At 46.1% G+C, this 19,248-nt stretch overlaps 1 protein-coding gene across 1 annotated transcript; it reads left to right on the forward strand.

Annotated features, from left to right (window-relative positions):
• Positions 1 to 3,457: 3,457 nt before the first annotated feature.
• LOC310866441 (uncharacterized protein) lies at positions 3,458 to 17,988 on the forward strand. Its single transcript, XM_083776057.1, has 12 exons — positions 3,458 to 3,597; positions 5,080 to 5,225; positions 6,669 to 6,750; positions 7,423 to 7,558; positions 8,574 to 8,776; positions 9,293 to 9,453; positions 9,997 to 10,138; positions 10,877 to 11,164; positions 12,103 to 13,296; positions 13,879 to 14,795; positions 15,714 to 16,873; positions 17,586 to 17,988. The coding sequence occupies exons 1-12, from the start codon at positions 3,472 to 3,474 to the stop codon at positions 17,588 to 17,590; spliced, it is 4,560 nt and encodes a 1,519-aa protein (XP_083632183.1). The 5' UTR covers positions 3,458 to 3,471; the 3' UTR covers positions 17,591 to 17,988.
• The last annotated feature ends 1,260 nt before the right edge of the window (positions 17,989 to 19,248 follow it).

A 19,248-nucleotide genomic window follows, 5' to 3' on the forward strand; every position in this document is an offset into this window, starting at 1 on the left:
ACAAATATTGTAAAATATGGGAAATCTGGGATCTACCCGACAATATTTTCGCGTGGGTGTCGTAGCGACACGACATAGCCAAATGCATATTAATCTGGGGGTCGTTGAATTGGACATAGTCATACTATCTGATGATGAGGACCTAACGGTAACAAATAGTGGCCGCACTGGCTGGTAGGCCTACAACCCCGGTTGAAACCATTGCTACTAGGCTATATGAGAGTCAGCAAACCGTTAACATTTGGGTACCTTATATTTGAACCGGTCCAGTTGGCTAAATGTGTACAATATCAGAGTTAAATTAACACGAGTAGAGCAACTTGTTAATTGTTCGGTCCGCAGTACAATTTAAAAACGACTCCCATGTCCCATTATTACAATTCACCGTGTAATTGTATGCATTTAGAAACAGACGGTTTTCAAAATTTCATTTATCAAGTATACATTTCAAATGGCCGAAAAATACACGGACCAGTATCCACAGGCACAGTGCAAGTGCAAACTTACTAACTCAAAAGAATCAATCCTAAACAAACGACATCGAAAGAAAACAATGCTACACATTAACCATTTCAAATCAGGGCCTAAACAAACCGACCGTCTGTCTAAACTGGGAGGCATACTATCATCCGACAGAGCATTAGGTGCCCTGCGGGTCGGGAGAGGGTTGCGGTTAGGTTTAGGTGTCTGCCCCGGGGGAGGTTAGGGTTAGGCAGAGGTGAGGGAGGAGGTAGTTTGTCGTTCGGACCAATGCTCCGTCGGATGAAAGTACTGCACTCGTCTAAAATACCCGTTCTCTAAAAAAAATTACATTATTACAAGTTTACAGTACCGGTACATATATTATTAAATGTTAACATACCATCTCCATGTCCTCAGGTAACGTTGTAGTTGATACTAGTTGATTCTACGTTGTGAAGTCGAAGTTGAAGAAGTTAACTGTCTCTTTGTGGTTGTGTCAGAAGAAAGTCTCAACAAACGTCCGATCAGTTAGAAGGTCAGTCAGTGAGTGAAGGGAATCAATGAAGACAGTTTGATATTACATTAACGTCATATCAGACACCTGCCGTTGGTTGGCTCTTTTGAATATGAACTCGCGTTTCCATTCGATAAGCGGCGCTCTCGACGCTCGACCCCGCTCTGATTGGTCAGTCAAATTCAGAAACCGACATTTCGCGAGAACGTACGAGACCGGACGAGAGGGAGAACAGACGTACAAGCTCACAGTGCGTCACACCTGCAGCCCGTTGTGAGTTTGCAGATCTGCGGTTGTCGTAGCAGGCTAGGCTACCGGCCTACCGCTAGCTAATATTGTATTCATAGGAGACCCTTTCCAAGGGTGCGCTCGTTTTACCGTATAGTTTTGACCCGCCGGCTACTACTAGGGGGCTATGACGTTTTTTTTTTAGTGGTACTGTTCAACTGATGGCAGACCGTCACACACAACAGCTGAGACGGCTGAACCGAATTTAGAGAAGATCATTATTAGCCTACTGTTTAGTAATTACTAGTGATCCCACAGAAGTCGACCGTAGCCGTAGGATTAAAATGTGTCTGTCCATTTTGGAACGTGGGCTAGCCGTGCACCATCTACGGAATTCAATTTCATACCAATTGGAAGAAAAACAAATGGACCAAACAAGTCAAGATCTACCAGCAAGAGGTGTGTGTGTGTGTGTGTGTGTGTGTGTGTGTGTGTGTGTGTGTGTGTGTGTGTGTGTGTGTGTGTGTGTGTGTGTGTGTGACTGTGTGTGTGTGTGTGTGTGTGTGTGTGTGTGTGTGTGTGTGTGTGTGTGTGTGTGTGTGTGTGTGTGTGTGTGTGTGTGTGTGTGTGTGTGTGTGTGTGTGTGTGTGTGTGTGTGTGTGTGTGTCACACAAACACACACGCACACACGGCCAATCTTACGCAAGGGACGCATGACCCCCCAGAGAGAGAATCAAGAGAGCGCTCAGAGCGCAACTGGGAGAAAAGAACGGAAAAAAGGAAAACCTACAGCGGCGGCGCTGCCTCGACAGCTGCATTCCATGCTGCGAGTTTCAGAGATGATTCAAAATGCATATTCTGCAATGGTAATCACAAATCCAAGAACTGTACTGAACTGACTGTTGAACTAAGAAGAGAAACACTGAGGAAACAAGGCAGGTGTTTTGTATGTCTGGTAGGCAGGCATGTCGCGCGTAATTGTAGAACGCAGGGCACACACACAAACGCAGGACACACACACACACAAACACACACACACACACACACACACACACACACACACACACACACACACACACACACACACACACACACACACACACTCACACAAACACACAAACCCAAACAACTCCTAAACATTTTGCCAAACATCACACACTCTCCTCCTATCCTCCTGGTGGAGACCTGTGCCCAGAAGGGCACTTTTTCTATAGTTAATTTCTGCATCTCTTAGGGCCCATTTAACCACACACACACAAACCCAAAAGCACAAGTCTATTTCAAACACACATAATTTCACCCCCCTCCCTATCTAAGTATTGGACAGTATTAAGATGTTGATATTACTTTTGTATTCATCTTATAAGGCCCCAGCTGTCCTTCAAGTGTTTTTTGACTGGGGGGGGGGGGGGGGGGGGGGGGTCATGACGGCAGTCATAATTTGACCCCCCTCCCTATCTAAGTATTGGGGGCCGGGGCATAAATAATATATTAGTTTATATTATTATTTTATATATTTTTTTATAGAGGAACAGACAATAGGCTGACAGGAAATGGGGAGACAGATGGGGGAGTGAAATGCAGTAAAGGCCGTCGGGTTCGGGAGTCGAATCCGCAGCACACTGCCAGACTGGATTACCAGCCAAGGTGCCTGGACCGCTGAGCCACAGCCCAGGCCTAGAAGCTTTTTTAAATCAAGAATTGATCAATGTCACCATGGTCCACATACTGTACACTACAAAAAAAAGAGGGCAAGGGCAGGTGGTGCTCTAGCACCCCTTAGTGTCTATCTGTGCACGCCACTGCCTATGCCACCAAAATGTGGAACACCCTATACTAACTCAAACTCATTAATCATCCTATGATGATTTCCTGTTTTTGGCTATACAGAAGTGTATATTCGTACGTCTCTGTTTTGATTAATTGAAAATGGTGGGCCCTCTTGTAAACAAGTGTAATGCTTTATGGTGTCGTCCACTCACAGTTAACAGTTTTTGTATTGAGTTGTACTTGAAATGTACTGTAGTTCTGCAAACTGTCAATCAATCAATCAATCAATCAATCGTCATAACATTCTTGTATTGAGTTGTGCTTGAAATGTACTGTAATTCTCCAAAACTGTTAATACATTATTCAATCAAATCAAACCCTTCGGATTATTCAATCGGGACTCGGGACTAGTGTTTTGGAAAGGGGGGATATTGCATTTCCTCACAGACAGACCTGGCAACTACGACCCAGTCTATGCGCTGGATAAACTAAGCAGTATGGCGGACAGCGATAGTGATTTGGAAACAGACAGCTTTGAATTGGCTCTGGACGCGCTGTCTGTCAGACACTGCAGCGACGAATCCTCCCCGAAGAGCAAGGAATATTGCACCGAGTTCTGCGCGGTATGTTTTAGTCTGAAACACGGGAGAAGTGCTCTTTGTTGGGGCTGTACATGCTAACCTGCCCCCACTAGCTTAGCATCATAGCTAAAGCTACATAATGAACACACTGACACACAACAACAATGAACACTGACTCAACTATGTTGTGGTCTTATCTGGGCGCATATACGGTATCAGCCTATAGGCTATTGATCCAGTTTGAAATTCTGATGTTGGGTTGGTTTGCAGTGTGTCTGTTGTTGTCGGTGGTCCCTGGTTGCTAAGTTAAATGATCTAGTCTATGGGTCTTCTTGCTAACCAGTAACCACAGCCAGTAGACACCCCCCCACCTGTGTTTAAACTGCTGCTTATTTGTGTCCCATTCATATAGCCTGTGCTGTGTGTGTGTGTGTGTGTGTGTGTGTGTGTGTGTGTGTGTGTGTGTGTGTGTGTGTGTGTGTGTCATAAGCTTGTGATTGTAACATAACTGCACCCATAATGTTTGTGTCCTTGTGCATTTCCCTTTGTGTGGACATAAATAAATTCTTAAAGTGTGTGTGTGTGTGTGTGTGTGTGTGTGTGTGTGTGTGTGTGTCTGTGTCTGTCGTTTGCAAGTATAGTTCAGTTGTGTAATCAAAATGTCGATTTATTGATTATAAAGTATTTATTAACAGTTTGCAGAACTACAGTACATTTCAAGCACAACTCAATACCAAAAACTGTCAACTGTGAGTTTGAGTGGACGACCCCAATAAAGCATCACACTTGTTTACAAGAGGGTCCACCTTTGTTCAATTCATCATAACATTTAGAGACGTACAAATATACACTATATATATATATATATATATATATATATATATATACGTGAACTACAAGATATTGACATCTCTTACATACAATTACACGTCTTGAGTCTACTAGTGAGCGAGCCAGTGCTGTGCATCTATTTTCTGCCTGCAACAGAACAGGCTCAGCTTATATATCCCATTCTGGGCGGGAACCCCTTTTGGTGTTTTAAGCATTACGTTATGCTTTAGCTGTTGAAAAATAGCAGACCTACAAGCTCGTAGCTCAGAGCTTGTACGTCTGCTAATCTGCAAATCTTTGAATATATATATATATTCTTTCAGAGTTTTTAACTCAAATCAAATCGTTGCTTCTTAGGTGGGTGGGGTCCCTGGAACTATATATTTTTCAGATGGGGCCCAGCGGCCACTTATATTACAATTTTGGGGCTCCTTGACATGAAAATGTTTGCGAACGACTGACACAGAAACATGGGGGTTTTCAGAAAACCGTCAGGATTTAGAAGACACCTGTAGAATCGTTCCCCGGTCAAAATTAGATATACATACGTTTGTGCCTAAATGTACAGCACGTGTTGTAAATGAAACGTGGTTGTTGTTGTTGTTCTTGGCTCTCCCTGTGCAGTTGGTGGAGGAGCACACAGTAAATGAAACGTGGTTGTTGTTGTTGTTGTTCTTGGCTCTCCCTGTGCAGTTGGTGGAGGAGCACACAGGCAGATGGCAGGTGCCTCTCCCCCAGCTGAGGTTGCTGCGGACAGCGCTCTGCAGCTTCACCGAAGCCACCGCTTCCTTCCCCGACGCCTGCCAGCACATGCGCTATGCCCTCAGCAGCCTGGCTCTGTAAGTCATGACCCGCCTGCTGAAGGAAGGGATGATATGTGGCAACATATGTCTGAGGGACTGCCATTGGATTTTTGCTTTTGTCGTGTCATATGAAAGCAGGGAATCATCATAGCTTCAAATTGACATTGGTTGTTCAGTTTGACCCACCGGTTTTGGAGATGTGGCTTAAGGAGTAATGTCTTGCAGAAAACGGGCTTGAAAGGTTCCCTTCTGTGGTCTCTAGACATTACACCTAGCTACATTTATTTCATATTTACATGTTGATTTCAGCTCTGACACTTATTTCAGACATGCTCTAGTATGTGAAGAGGCCTATTAACTCATTTTGGATAAAATCTTTATTTATTTTTGTACGTTTTTCTCCTCTGGTGAAATGCTGGAGTTTGCGGCAGGCTCTCAATCAAATCTGGTCACATAGGTTATGCTCTCATGTTCATAATCCTGTCAAATTTCGTCTTCAGCAAGACCGTGTTGACGATAGTTAGTTGCCATGTTGTCATCCAGACTGATTTGCTATACTTGTTTTTTTTTTCTCACTGAGGAGAGAGAGAGAGAGAGAGAGAGAGAGAGAGAGAGAGGGAGAGGGAGAGAAAAAGCTGAAAGTAGCAATCACTCTGGATTCCAGGCTACGAAACGGCAGTCATTCGGCACAACGGAACAGTTGTGCCAACAGTTGTCATTTGGCGCAATTTACACTACAGTTCAGCTGTCATCTGGCAACGACAGCCGATAGTCACATACTCTTATCTGCCGTTGCTTATGCTGTGGTGCCACAGCTAATAAATCAGCCATTGAACAACAGCAAAGTAATGCTGAATACACAGTAAGTTGCCAGACGTCAATACATGATTTTTTTCTTTTTTAAAACACAATCAGCACCGGGATTCCTTCAAAATAGAAGCTCTGGGGTGCTGGGAAGACATGGCCACTTATACTCTGTAAAGCCCCCACCCCCCCCCCCCCCCCCCCAATTCTTTTCCGGAAAAAAACTGAGATACCTCGCTAAGATTCATATTTCATATTCATATTTCACATTCATATTTTTGAACGAGAGGCAGGTGAGAAGTCAGAAATGAAGAGCTTAGTATATCCATCAGATCAAAACCACGGAGAGCTCCCTAGATTAGGAGATACGAGGCATTCTTTCTGCAGCGGTAAACAGGGAAGTGACCGGGACCGCGGGTGAACGAAGAGCAAAGCGTATGGTGGCCTTGGAGTCCCACTAAATAAAAAAAAGGAGAATATTCTGATATCGTTGAAGATGCGCTAGGACGTGTACACACGTCAAAGCACCCCGTCGGTTGGATTGCTTATGACGTGTGGACATGTCGGATGTACGGAACCTGTTAATGAAAATACAGTCAGATGTGTTACTGACTGGGTGAATTTCAGATAATAACATTGTCTTTGTTTCCACTTGTGATTGTTGTATTTTTGTAGGAGCTACTTTGAGCTGATGCTTTTCTTCAGCAAAGAGGAGTTTGAGGAAGCTCCCATGAAGGAGATCCTAGACTCCTTTCAGGTGAGGACGAACATATATCGTTGTTGTGCTTCTTGTCTCGATCGAGACAGAGAGGTGGGGCGGGAAACAGTGTTGATTTCGTCGACTAAAACTAAGACGAAAAATGTTTGTCGACTACCTTTTTTCCACTGACGAAAACTAAATGGAAACTAAATAAAAAGTAAGCTATGATGACTAAAACTAAGACTAAAATATACTGACAATTTTGTCAACAAATAAAAACTAGACTAAAATGTTAGGAAGGGACTAGTGTACAAGAGATCCAGTATAAGTCATTTTACACTTTGTTGCATGCTGAAAATAGCAGATCTACAAGTTCACAACGTGTTGCAGCGTGACACGTTGTGAGCTTGTAGATCGGCTATTTTCAGCAAGTCATTACGACTGCATCAAGGCCCGCCAAAACACATTTTAGTCAACTAAATCAACTGTAGATTTAGTCGACAAAAATGTCATGACATTTAGTCGACTAAAACTAGCACTAACACGAACACATTCCAGGTGACTAAAATAAGTATTCAAAAGACTATGACTAAAACTAAAAAATCTAAATTTGCTGCCAAAAACAACACTGGCTTCTTGTCTCAGTCGTCTCGTCAAAGAGACGAGAAGGAAGAGAGAGGTGGTGGTGCGGGAAAATGAATCGAGTCTTTTTGCATTCACCTCCTGCAGGAATGCCACTTGCGGCTTCTGAGGCACCGAAATGTCTACTTGGTGCAGGTGAGGCAGACCATCAAAGCAGGCGGCCCCTGGGAGAGTCCAGTTCTCCAGGGCATCATGAGAGCCACGTCCCTGACACAGACCCAGGGTAATGCTCGTCAACGCATACACACTACTACACTACACGCTTGGAACTAATTGCCTTAACCCATTCTGACCTGATATCAGATTCTAAAAATGTCTTCTACATCCTGACAGTTTTCTGAAAAAGCTATGTTTCTATGTCAGTCGTTATTCGATTTTTCAAAAATAGCAGACCTACAAGCTCGTAGCGCGCCACTCGGTGGCGCGCTATGAGCTTGTAGATCTGCTATTTTAATAGCTAAAGCATATCATAATACTAACACCATTTAGGACCTCGACCTCGACGTCAAAAAAAAAAAAAAAAAAGTCTTCTAAAATACCAGTTTTCTGAAATACCTATGTTTCTACATCAGCGGTGCTCAATATTTCATGTCGAGGACCCCAAAAATGTCAAGCTTTCCTTTTGCTTTAAGTAGCATGTGACGTGTCAAACTATAGGGGGTTTTCTGAATCCATTCCAAGCATTAGTTTTGCACAAAATACACTCGTTGGGCTAAAAGCAGCCATAGCCACCGTTTTTAGCCCAAGGAGTGTTTTTTTGTGCAAAACTAATGCTTGGAGTGGATTCAGAATCATGAAAACCCCCTAGTTTGACATGTCACATGCTACTTAAAGCAAAAGGAAAGTTTGACATTTGTGCCTGCCATAGGATGTTAGGGTCACAAGAAACCCCTATAAAAAATTGCCCAATACTGACAGCCGGTCAGCAAGTGGATTCATGAATGTATATAGACAATATCTTAGGCCAATAAAAAAAGACTATACACCAAATGAAATGTCCCACCCGTCCACCTCGGCTGCCGGGCTATAGGGGTCCTTGACATGAAATAGTTTGAGCACCACTGACATAGAAACATTTGGATTTAGGATTTAGAAGCCATTTTCTTTTTAGAATCGGCCTCAGGTCTAAATGGGTTAACCCATTTTGCCCCCCCCCCCCCACCAAAAGGCCCCCTCATTCCCCCCACCCACCCCAATCATTGTTCATAATGCGTTGCTCTCTCTCTCTCTTTGTACAGTGGACGAGTACCTCAGCTCTGAGGTGCCCGTGTTTCTTGAGCTGCGCGTTCGTTACCTGCAGGCGTGCGAGCGCGTGCAGGAGGCCATGGCGTTGACCAAGACGTGCCTGGAGCACAGCAAGGCCGGGAAACACCACTACTTCCACCAGGCGTATCTCATCTGCCTCTACAAGGCCTCGCTACATGAGCACTTACACAAGGAGGTCGGTACACCAATGCTACGTTATTAAAACCCATTTAGACCTGAGAAAAGATTCAAAATGTCTTCTAAATCCTGACAGTTTTCTGAAAAAGAAAACATGTTTCTATGTCGGTGGTTCTCAAACTATTTCATGTCAAGGAGCCCCAGAAATATATGTAATTGGCCGCCGACCCCCATCTGAAAATATGTTTGTTCCGGGGACCCCCCCCCCCCCCCCCCACCACATTTTCATGATTTTTCAAAAATAGCAGCTCTACAAGCTCTACTGAGCTTGTAGATCTGCTATTTTTCAACAGCTAAAGTGTAACATAACACTTAAAACACCAAATGGGGTTCCCATCCAGAATGGGTAAAAAGAAAAAACCTGCACTATCCGCATGTTTCACACAAGATTTAATTTCTTTGCTAAATAGTTACTGTATCGATTTTTAAATCATAATGAACCAATATGTATCGTCAACCATGTATTCGTGATATATATCGCTGATATAAAGTGTTCGTTTACACCCCCCTCTAGTATCATGCGTATCTCAATGCTCACATGGCCGAGCTGGACGGTCGCGATGCAGTGGAGATCATCTGCAACACGGAGAGTGTGGAGAAAGGCGACGTGCTACTGTCCATGTCTAGAGCCTTCCTCAGCCAGCAGCTCCACAATGGAGACATGTACTACATCTGGTTAGTCCCAACACACACACACACACACCAGTGTTGTTTTTGGCAGCAAATTTTGATTTTAGTTTTACTCATCTCTAGTCTCTTGAATAGTTTTCATTTAGTTTTCGTCACATTTTAGTCACCCGGAATGTTTTAGTGTTTAGTCTAGTTTTAGTCGACTAAATGTCGTGAGATTTTAGTCGACTAAATCCACAGTTGATTTAGTCGACTGAAATGTATTTTGGCGGTGCCTTGATGCCGTCGTAATGACTGTTTTTTTACACTTGCTGAAAATAGCCGATCAGCGCGACGTGTTGTGAACTTGTAGATCGGCTATTTTCAACATGCAACCAATAAACCAAGTGAAAAAAGGTAGTCGACGAACATCTTTCGTCTTAGTTTTATTCGACAAAATAAACACACACACACACACCACTAAATTCCTCTATCATAATGATATTTGCCTTCACTGAAGTCAAATATGTAAATATATCTAAATATATGAAGGCCCTTCTTGGCCTGCGACTACAGAGGTTTCTCTCTCTTCCCCATCCACCCACCCAGGGACCTGGTGTTCATCTGGAGCAGACTACATCTAAGGGCCCATCCCTCCAGGCAGGGCTTCCTGGCCGACTGCCGCCAGATGGCGTCCTCTGCTTCCAACGTCCGCGCCATCTTCCCCTTCATCAAAGTGGTCACTGCAGAGGTGGGGGTCCCAGGATCGTGATCATTCAGGGGACGTGCAGAGAGTGTTAAGAGATCCAGGGGCTCTTTGTAATTCAACTTAATTTAGCTTTTAGTCATATTTTAGTCACCTGGAATGGTTTAGTGTTAGTCTAGTTTTAGTCGACTAAATGTCATCAGATTTTAGTCGACTAAATCTGCAGTTCATTTAGTCGACTAAAATGTATTTTGGCGGGCCTTGATGCTGTCTTAACTCATCCAGTGCCACCAGTTTTGGCCCTCGTTGCCACCGAAGCCCATTAAATAAAATAAATAATTTGTAATTATATTGTGCATGTAATGTGCATATCATCACCTGAACACCAGATTAGAGGAATTTTCGAAATCTGGATGAAGTAAAAAAATATATATTTTTTGAAAATATCTTTCAAAAAGACGTCATCAGGCGCCCATGGCAACGAGGGCGTCACGGGAAAGGCGTCATCAGGCGTCATGTGGCACTGAGGCTCATTTTAAACTACCGTAGCTGAAAATAGCAGATCTACAAGCTCACAACGCGTCGTGCTGCGACGCGTTGTGAGCTTGTAGATCTGCCGTTTTCAGCATGCAACCAAGTGTATAAAATGACTTGCGCTGGATCTCTTGTCCACTCGTCCCTTCCTAACATTTTAGTCTAGTTTTTAATCCGTCTAAACCAATGACTAGTCTAAACTAAAGTACTGCACCCGACAAAAACGACATGTCTGTGTGCCAACGACAGCTGGGTACCGACGGCGTCCAGTGCTGCGTGGAGCTCTGTGCCCGCGCCCTGCAGCAGTGCGGCCTGCAGGCCGACCCCGTGGCCTACTCCCTGGTGTGCAAGGCCGTGGCCTTCCTGCTGCCCGGCGACCTGGAGGTGTGCCGCGCCGCCGCCCTGCTGGTGTTCTGCCAGGAGCGCAGCCTGGAGGCCTACCGGACGGTCTGCCTGCTCTACACGCACCCCGACGAGGAGCTGCTGCACCCCTACGTCAGCCCCATCCCCACCAACGTCCGCTTCCACATGCTGCAGGTTGGAGAGGGGGGATTATTGGGGCAGCTTTTGTTTTGTATTATATTAACCCATTTTGACCTGAGATCAGATTTAAAAAAAAATCTTCTACACCCTGACGGTTTTCTGAAAAAGCTATGTTTCTATGTCGGTCGTTCTTCGATTTTTCAAAAATAGCAGACCTACAAGCTCGTAGCTTATGAGCTTGTAGATCTGATATTTTTCAATAGCTAAAGCAAAACGTAATGCTAACACCAAAAGGGGTTCCCACCCAAAATGGGTTAATCCATTCTGGGCGGGAACCCCTTTTCTCCAGTTTTTCATGTGTCTATGAGGTGACAGTACTTCATTAGACACCCTGGAGTCGTTTTTATGTGCAATGATGTATTCCCTTTTGTATTTAGGGTTTCTTCCTGGAGGCTGAACCCTTGACAGTCAAACGTACCAATGAAAAAAAACTGTAATATATCACATTATCAGACCCTCCCCTAACCCCTCCCCCATTATCATACAACTTCAGCTGTGGGTGCCGCTTAAGTTCAGGTGGATCACCACCCACCAGGCATACTTAATGAACTGGTGGGGGTGCCCACATAAAAATGACATTTTAACAAATACTGTACACTTTTTTTTGAACAAAATCTTCCTCCTTAAACAATAAGACCTGATGATCATGTTTTAGGGCGGAAATCATGGCACTCCATCTTTAAGCATTATGTTATACTTTACCTATTGAGAAATAGCAGATCTACAAGCTCATAGCACCGCAAAGAGTGCCGCGTTACAAGCTTTAGGTGGTCTCGACTACAACACGTGTGTGTGTGTGTGTGTGTGTGTGTGTGTGTGTGTGTGTGTGTGTGTGTGTGTGTGTGTGCGTGTGCGTGTGCGTGCGTGGAATAATAAGCGTGTTTTATGTAATGATCCAACATTGTACTTTTTCTCCTATTTTCCTCCACCAGATACTGAAAGAGGGCCTGTGTTTTGACCCAGAGTTCTGGAACCTCCTGACCCTCAGGACCCACTGCTTGGAGCTGTTCAGCGACAAGGCCCTGAAGGCCGCCGTGCTGAGCGAGATGGAGGCGGAACGGGAGGAGAAGGAACACGACGAAGAACAATGGCCCGGTGAACCGTGCCCTCTGCACGCGACGCACTCGCCTCAAAGAACGGTCCCGTTGCACTCTCACGCCGCGTCCGTCCTCGCGGCAAAGCCGTCCGAGGCGCAGCGGACGGGAAGCGTGTCCGACTCGGGCGCTCCTCGAGTGAAGAGGAGCTACAAGAAGAGAAGAGAGCAGAAGAGACCGCCGCCTCCTCCGTCGGACGACGAGGCGGACGTCAGCGACGACCCGGAGATCAAGTTCTATGGCGCTCAGTTCAAGCCCTCGCCGCTAGCTAATAATTCCCAGTACTCGCTGAGACGCAAATACACCAGAATAGAAAGCTCTGCTGCTGCTGCTCCTGTCAAATGCCCTCCCAACCGCCAGAGGGAGTACTTGTCTCGGTGCGTGAAGAACAATATTCTGAAACGGAAAGGTCGCAAGAAGCGGTGGATGCAGGGGGTTCCCGTGTCGGAGTCGGCGCCTCAGGGGCTCGCGGAGACAAAGGTCAAGGTCAAGGGGAAGAGGGGGAGGAAAAGGAAGACTTTGCAGAGATTCGAACTCTCTTACCCGGAGAACGAAGTTCCTCTCGAAGAGGAGGATTGTGGGATCACGGATGAGATGGATACAGACGGCGGAGGGCAGGATGAGATAAATCATGAAATAAATAATGCACTTACACGTGAAAGGATTAAAGAACTAGTGGAGAAAAGACTTGGGGGCGACGTGGATGCGGTCGACAAGAGCACTCTCGGAGAACGTGTGAACCGACCGGCGTCTCACACGGAGGTCAACCTGACGTCTCATGAAGACCGTCCTCCCGGCGAGCCGCCGGAGCTTCCCGCCCATGCCGCTGAAAGTGGCGAGCTAGCCTTTGAGCTGTTGGGTTGTCCGATAGAACTGTTCCACAACTACGCCCTTAATTCCAAAAAGCCTGACGCAGAGACACTTCAACAACCCCCGCAGTCCACAGAGGAGGAGGAGGCACATGCACAGAATGGTGACGCGCAGCTGGAGGAGAAGCCACTGGTGGAGACGATAAAAGGGTTACATCCTCAGGTTGGTTGGCTCAATTCCTCTGCCTGTACTGAAAGGTCTAAATAAAATCAAACTTGTATTTATAGAGCACATTTAAAACAATTGCACAAGGTTGAGACCAGCAATGCGTCAACGGGTGCCCGTCTGGGTGCAGAAAAGTATGTTGTGGATCGTTTAAAACACATTAGAGGATCAAGGTGATGTTATGGCTCTGTAACTAATGTTGACGGGAAGAAAAATACATTTTGAGCCGACATGCTCATCAGACTGTAACTAATGGCATAGTAAATTAAAAGGAATGCCCTTTTTGAACCTAGCCCAATAATATACTTTGTTAATTCGGTGTGTGAACTAGATGTATTGCTCGGTAGAGTGCATACCTCTGCAAACAAATATAAATACAAAAAAAATGTAAAGTTAATGAGGGTCAATTCAGTGTAGCCCATTCTTGATTTCTTTGCTAACGAACGAACGCAAACAGGCCAAATTACAGAGTGCGTGTTTCCTTTTTTTCTGTTCGCCATGGATTAAATTTGAAGGTAATAAAACATTTGTGTCGTCGTATATCTTAATGTTGATTATTTTTTTCTTTTCTTGGTGCAGGTGAAAGTCAAGAAGTCATGGAAGGAGAAGATGCTCCAATCCCAGCGATATTGCCACGTGACGCACCACTGCATCGTCTGCCAGAAGGACTTCAAGGGCTTGAACGTGCTGAGGCACGCCCTCGCCCACCTGAAGAAGAACAATCTCCGGTGCATACTCTGCGGTAAATGGTTCCGGCAGCTTCCGTTCGCCAAGAACCACATCATGGATCACATCGACACGATGTGCAAGGACAACGACAACCCCGGCGAAAAGGACAAGGGGGGGAAACTCGACAACAAGGACAAACCCGGCAAAAAGGACCTGGAGAAACTCGACAACAATGGCCAACCGAGTGGCAAGGACGGTCCGAGTGGAAATGAGCCGGACACCGAGGTAACCGAGGTCAACAGAACGGAAATGGATTCGGAATACGCGAACCAGGACGGAGACGAGGACCACCGACCTTCGTCGCCTTCTCAACAACAGCCGCCAAAGAGCAAAAAGAACAATCTCAAAGCGAGACAAAGCGTCGAGCTCAGCAGGGAGAGCAGGATCATCAGAAACCTGCGCCTCAACATGAGAAAGCTGCACAGAAACGGCAACAACGCCGACTTCACGGACGAACAAGTGGTCTTCTCCGAGGACCTCGTGATGGTGACCGTGAGAGATCACGACGCGTCTGTTGCGACGGAGCAAGCAGGAGCAGAGGAGAAGGTGGCGGAGGAGGTGGATGAGGTGAAGGAGAAGCGAGTGGGGGAAAACGGATACGGTGGTTTTAGCGTAAAGTACAACCTGTGCCCCTCCGAGCGCTGCGACAAAGTGTTCTCGAAGCTTGGCCCCACGATGAGACATGCCCTCAAATTCCACGGGAACGAGGACAGGGTTCTAGAAAAGACATTTGTGTGGTCCAATCGCAAATGCCTCACCTGTCAACGGTAAGTTTGGTACAATCTCAAATAATTGTATGTTTCTCTGACCATCTTAAGGTGACTTGATTGATTGACATCAAAAGGGCCTGTGATTGGTTAGTTGATTTGCTTGTTTACCTATGACGTAATTTTTCCTTTCAATGTCAATGGCGTTTAATGTTTTGATGTTTAATTTACGTCATATTTAGTAGAATTTTTACCTAATTTCTCCGTTCATTGCCAATGGCAAATATTGAGACGTGTGGGGACTAAAGCTGTATATAGGAGGGGCTAGCGCCCCTCAAAAACACATTATTTAGAAAGTAGATCTCAAATCAAAAAGGTGTGGGCACCCTTGGTTCTAACTCGTGTTTTTGCTGAAAATGTCCCAATACTTCCCCTGATGACATGTTAGGTTTGGTTGAAATCACTTTTTTTTTTATCCTTTCATGACCAACAGTAAACGTAACCTCGAGTGAGTCTCAAAATTAATATTTTCCCAAATGTCATTGATTCAAATTCCGATTAGAGATGGTCTACGCAAATTGTAATTGAAATATTATCCACTCGTGTTCATTCCATGACAATAACAGTGGAACGCAGTAGCAGATGAACCATTTGAGGATAATAACATTTTGAGCTGCTTGCAGTGTTGTTTTCGTCGACTAAAACTATGACAAAATGTTCGTCGACTACCTTTTTTCACTAACAAAAACTACATAAAAACTAAGCCATGATGACTAAATATACTGTCGATTTTCTCAACAAATAAAAACTAAACTAAAATGTTAGGAAGGGACTAGTGCACAAGAGATCCACTATAAGTCATTTTACACTTGCTTGCATGCTGAAAATAGAATGGGTTAGGTCAGAATGGGTTAAGTAAAAGTTACTTTCCACCACTGGGACTAAACTGTCCGTTTCCTTTCTCCTCCAACGAGGCAGGAAGATGCAGTTCCTCCAGCAGTACAAGGACCACATGGCGCTCCACGACGCGGCTCCGCCCCTCCGCAACTTCTGCGTCCACGCGGCGTGCGGCGCCCGCTTCCCCACCCCGCAGGAGCTCAAGGACCACGTGGCGGCCAGCCACGCCCCCTTCCGCCCGCAGTGCTCCTACGCGGGCTGCGAGCAGCAGTTCCCGCTGCTCCAGGGCCTCTACGACCACGAGTGGCGGCACTACACACCGGCGCCGCGGCAGAAGGAGGAGATGACGATAGGCGCGCCCGACCGGCGTGGCGAGAAGACGCAGAGCGCCGAGGCGCCGTGGAAGCAGCGGGTGAAGATCGAGGAGATCTGGATGCAGCAGCAACAACAGGGCGGGAAGAATAAGGGACATCATCAGGAGATCTCGAAATCATCCGGGGCGCTGCCGCTTCTGGAGACGGCGGAACGCGAACCGACTCGAGGGCAGGGTGGCGCGACGTCGACGACCACCGCCGTCGTCTCGGACCCTCATGGTGCCGGTGATCAAAGCGTGCACGTCGACGATGTGGCCACTCCTCCTCCTCCGACGGAGGTCGACGTTTCCGAAAGCGTGGCCGTCGAGACGACGACCCTCTTCAACGGACACGTCGTGGAGGGAAAAGGAGAGCAAACGTCCGAGGGCGAGATCGTCGCCTCCGCCTCCGATGTTGTTCTCGTCGTTAAAACGGCTCCGGAGCAGAAGACCTGGACGACGGAACCCGGCCTGGACATCAAAGAGCCCGGCGAGACGGTCACCGTCCGGGCGGACTGCCTGGAGGAGCTGCGGAACGCCAAGCTGGGCACCTTCAAGGCGGAGGACCCCGCCAACACGTACTTCGTCAAGGCGCCCATGGTCCGGCCGCCGCCCTCCGCCTACATGAACGAGAAGGAGCTCAGCATGCGCAAGCGGCGGCACGCGGAGGCCAACCCGCCGAAGGGCCACGCGCAGGCCTACAAGAAGAACTGGAACAGCAAGAAGTCGCAGGGCGGCGGCAAGAAGGTCGAGGTCGTCCCCGAGGTGGTCCAGACCAGGAGTCGCTGCAACAAGTGTCTGGCCATCTTCGGCAGCGTGGAGGAGATGAAGAAGCACGAAGCCCTGAACACCTGCTCTGCTCTCTTTGGCTTCGATTCAGACGATGAAAGTTAGTATACTCTGTGTGTGTGTGTGTGTGTGTGTGTGAGACGATCAGGTATTGCCCCGCATTAAATGGCTCTAAACTATAACTAAGCATTTTCACCAAAATAAATACTAGCAAACCCGCTCTTAAACACGGGCGACTGTGGCTCAAGAGGTAGAGCAGGTCGTCCAATGATCCATGGGTCGGCGGTTCGAATCCCGGCTCCTCCTGTCTACATGTCGAAGTGTCCTTGGGCAAGACACTGAACCCCAAATTGCTTGGCTTCCGCTGCAATCGGTGTATGAATGTGTGTGTGAATGGGTGAATGTAATGCACAATCTATGTAAAGTGCCTTGGATAAAGGCGCTATATAAATGCACAATTTACCATTTACATAACTGAATTACAAGAAAAAAAATTCAAAACTAACTAAAACTAAACTATAATGAAAAATCCAAAACAAACTTGCTCGGAAGTTGGAAGTCACGTTGAACAGGCCAAAGCAAAGCTCCAGAAATATTTCCTTCTGATGTCCAATTATACAATCGTTGAGCGTCAAAATTGCCCGATTAGTGTAAGGCCAGCTAAGCTGTTAACACGTCACACTGACACGCTAAAAGCTTGTTTTATCTTTATGTGTTTCATTGCTGCCTATAATGACATACCTAGTATAGGTACTCCAGGTTGAAAGTCCTTAAAACTATTAGTTAGACATGTTTTTTCTTTTCGTTCCTAGGTTAGCGATGAAGAGGCGTTGAAAAGGGACTTGAAAGGCCATGGTCGTCTGTCAGCTGAGCTGAAGGAGGACAGCCATGGAGATTGTGATGGAGGATATTTCTCCAGTAGAACACCCGTCTTATCATTTCCATACTTCAAAAAGTCCACTCCATGATCGAACCATGTTGGGGAAAGATTTTAGCAGTGGAAGAGAGCTATACGCCTCGTTGCTTTGAGAAAATCCCGCTTTGATGCATATAGACCAGGGTTATTTACACTTGTCTTTTCAGTGTGTCTTGTCACGACGCTTTCATTGTCATGTCCATATGCTGAGAAAAATAGTACTGCCGAAGCAGACAACCCCGCAGCACTCCAGGTTAGAACAAAATCCTCGAAGATACAAGTCGAAATGAAGAAAATGCCAGCACTCATTACATGTCCTTTTTACATGATTTTATTTACCTCTGACGAGAGTGAACGATGTACGCGTTTCGGCCTGGTTGGCCTCCGAAACGCGTACGTCGTTCACTCTCGTCAGAGATAAATAAAATCATGTAAAAAGGACATGTAATGAGTGCTGGCATTTTCTTCGTTTCAGTATGCTCTCCCTGCCCTTCTCTCAGGAGTAGGGACGGTATTTAGCATTTTACCCTTTTTTACCCCCCCAATGCAGCCCTTATATGTATCCTACTGACTGCCAGTAAGGAGCCCACCGGGATGACGTAGCAGCCTCCGTCCTCCTCCTCCCGCCCAACACTCCCTGCTGACAGCTGCCCGCCCCAGCCCATGATCACCCTCCCCTTCCGGCCCATATCCCTCTGGGCCCGAAGTAGAGATGGTTGGGAGAATAATCGGTAAACACACCGGTATCTGCCCGATTCTAGTTGTTTTTTAGATTAATCGGCATCGGTTAGATTAATCAATCAGACCCTATTTAATTAATCTGGTCCGATCAATCGGTCTGTCTTTACTGATAAACAAGCCCAAAGTAACGGCTTGAACAGATCTGCAAGCTCACAATATTAAATATAAAGGTTAAATCTGGCTTGGCTATGAGCCTGCAGTGCAGATATACGCTGTTACATCATATCGCCATTGGTAATATCGGTTATCGGCCATAACAGCACTTCATTATATCGTATACCGATATCGGCCTAAATATCTCATCAGCACATCCCTAGGCGCGATTCATACTCTTATTTTAGAGCCGAATAAAAGTCGGTTCGGCTCTGTAGAGCCTACAATGTGATGTAATTTGAGGTTCGGGGGGGGGGGGGGGGGGGGGGCAGGTACCGTCCTAAAGTCAGCTCTTCGGTGCTACTGAAAATGTCTGACGAGCTGAAATCATTTCGGCACTACAGCGGTAAAATAGGAGTACGAATCGGCCCTCAGCCGGAAGGCAAATTGTCGCTGAAACCCCTAGAATCTGCGGTGCTGCGGGCAGGTCCACTTTTCCACTGCAACACATTAATACACAATGCTCTCTGCGATGCCCGCTCTTCAATGTTTTCATGCGGGACTTTGAGCCAGGGCAGAAAGAAAAAAACACTTGATTGTAGCATTTTACCAAACTTGACAACAGCACATTTGACTGAGTGCATTTATTTATTGCGTTGACTACAAATAATATTATTTTGTTTTGAACTTTTAATCTGTTGATTTTTTACATCCATTAATGAATT

This window comes from Protomyctophum parallelum (assembly GCF_964188405.1).
Source record: "Protomyctophum parallelum genome assembly, chromosome: 11".
Taxonomy (NCBI): Eukaryota; Metazoa; Chordata; class Actinopteri; order Myctophiformes; family Myctophidae; genus Protomyctophum; species Protomyctophum parallelum.

Excerpts from the sequence above, each read along its gene's own strand:
- LOC310866441 (XM_083776057.1), top strand. The coding sequence starts at position 3,472 with ATGGCGGACAGCGATAGTGATTTGGAAACAGACAGCTTTGAATTGGCT. Across the intron at positions 9,454-9,996 it reads GGAGACATGTACTACATCTG|GGACCTGGTGTTCATCTGGA; the intron begins GTTAGTCCCAAC and ends CCACCCACCCAG. Across the intron at positions 13,297-13,878 it reads TAAAAGGGTTACATCCTCAG|GTGAAAGTCAAGAAGTCATG; the intron begins GTTGGTTGGCTC and ends TTCTTGGTGCAG.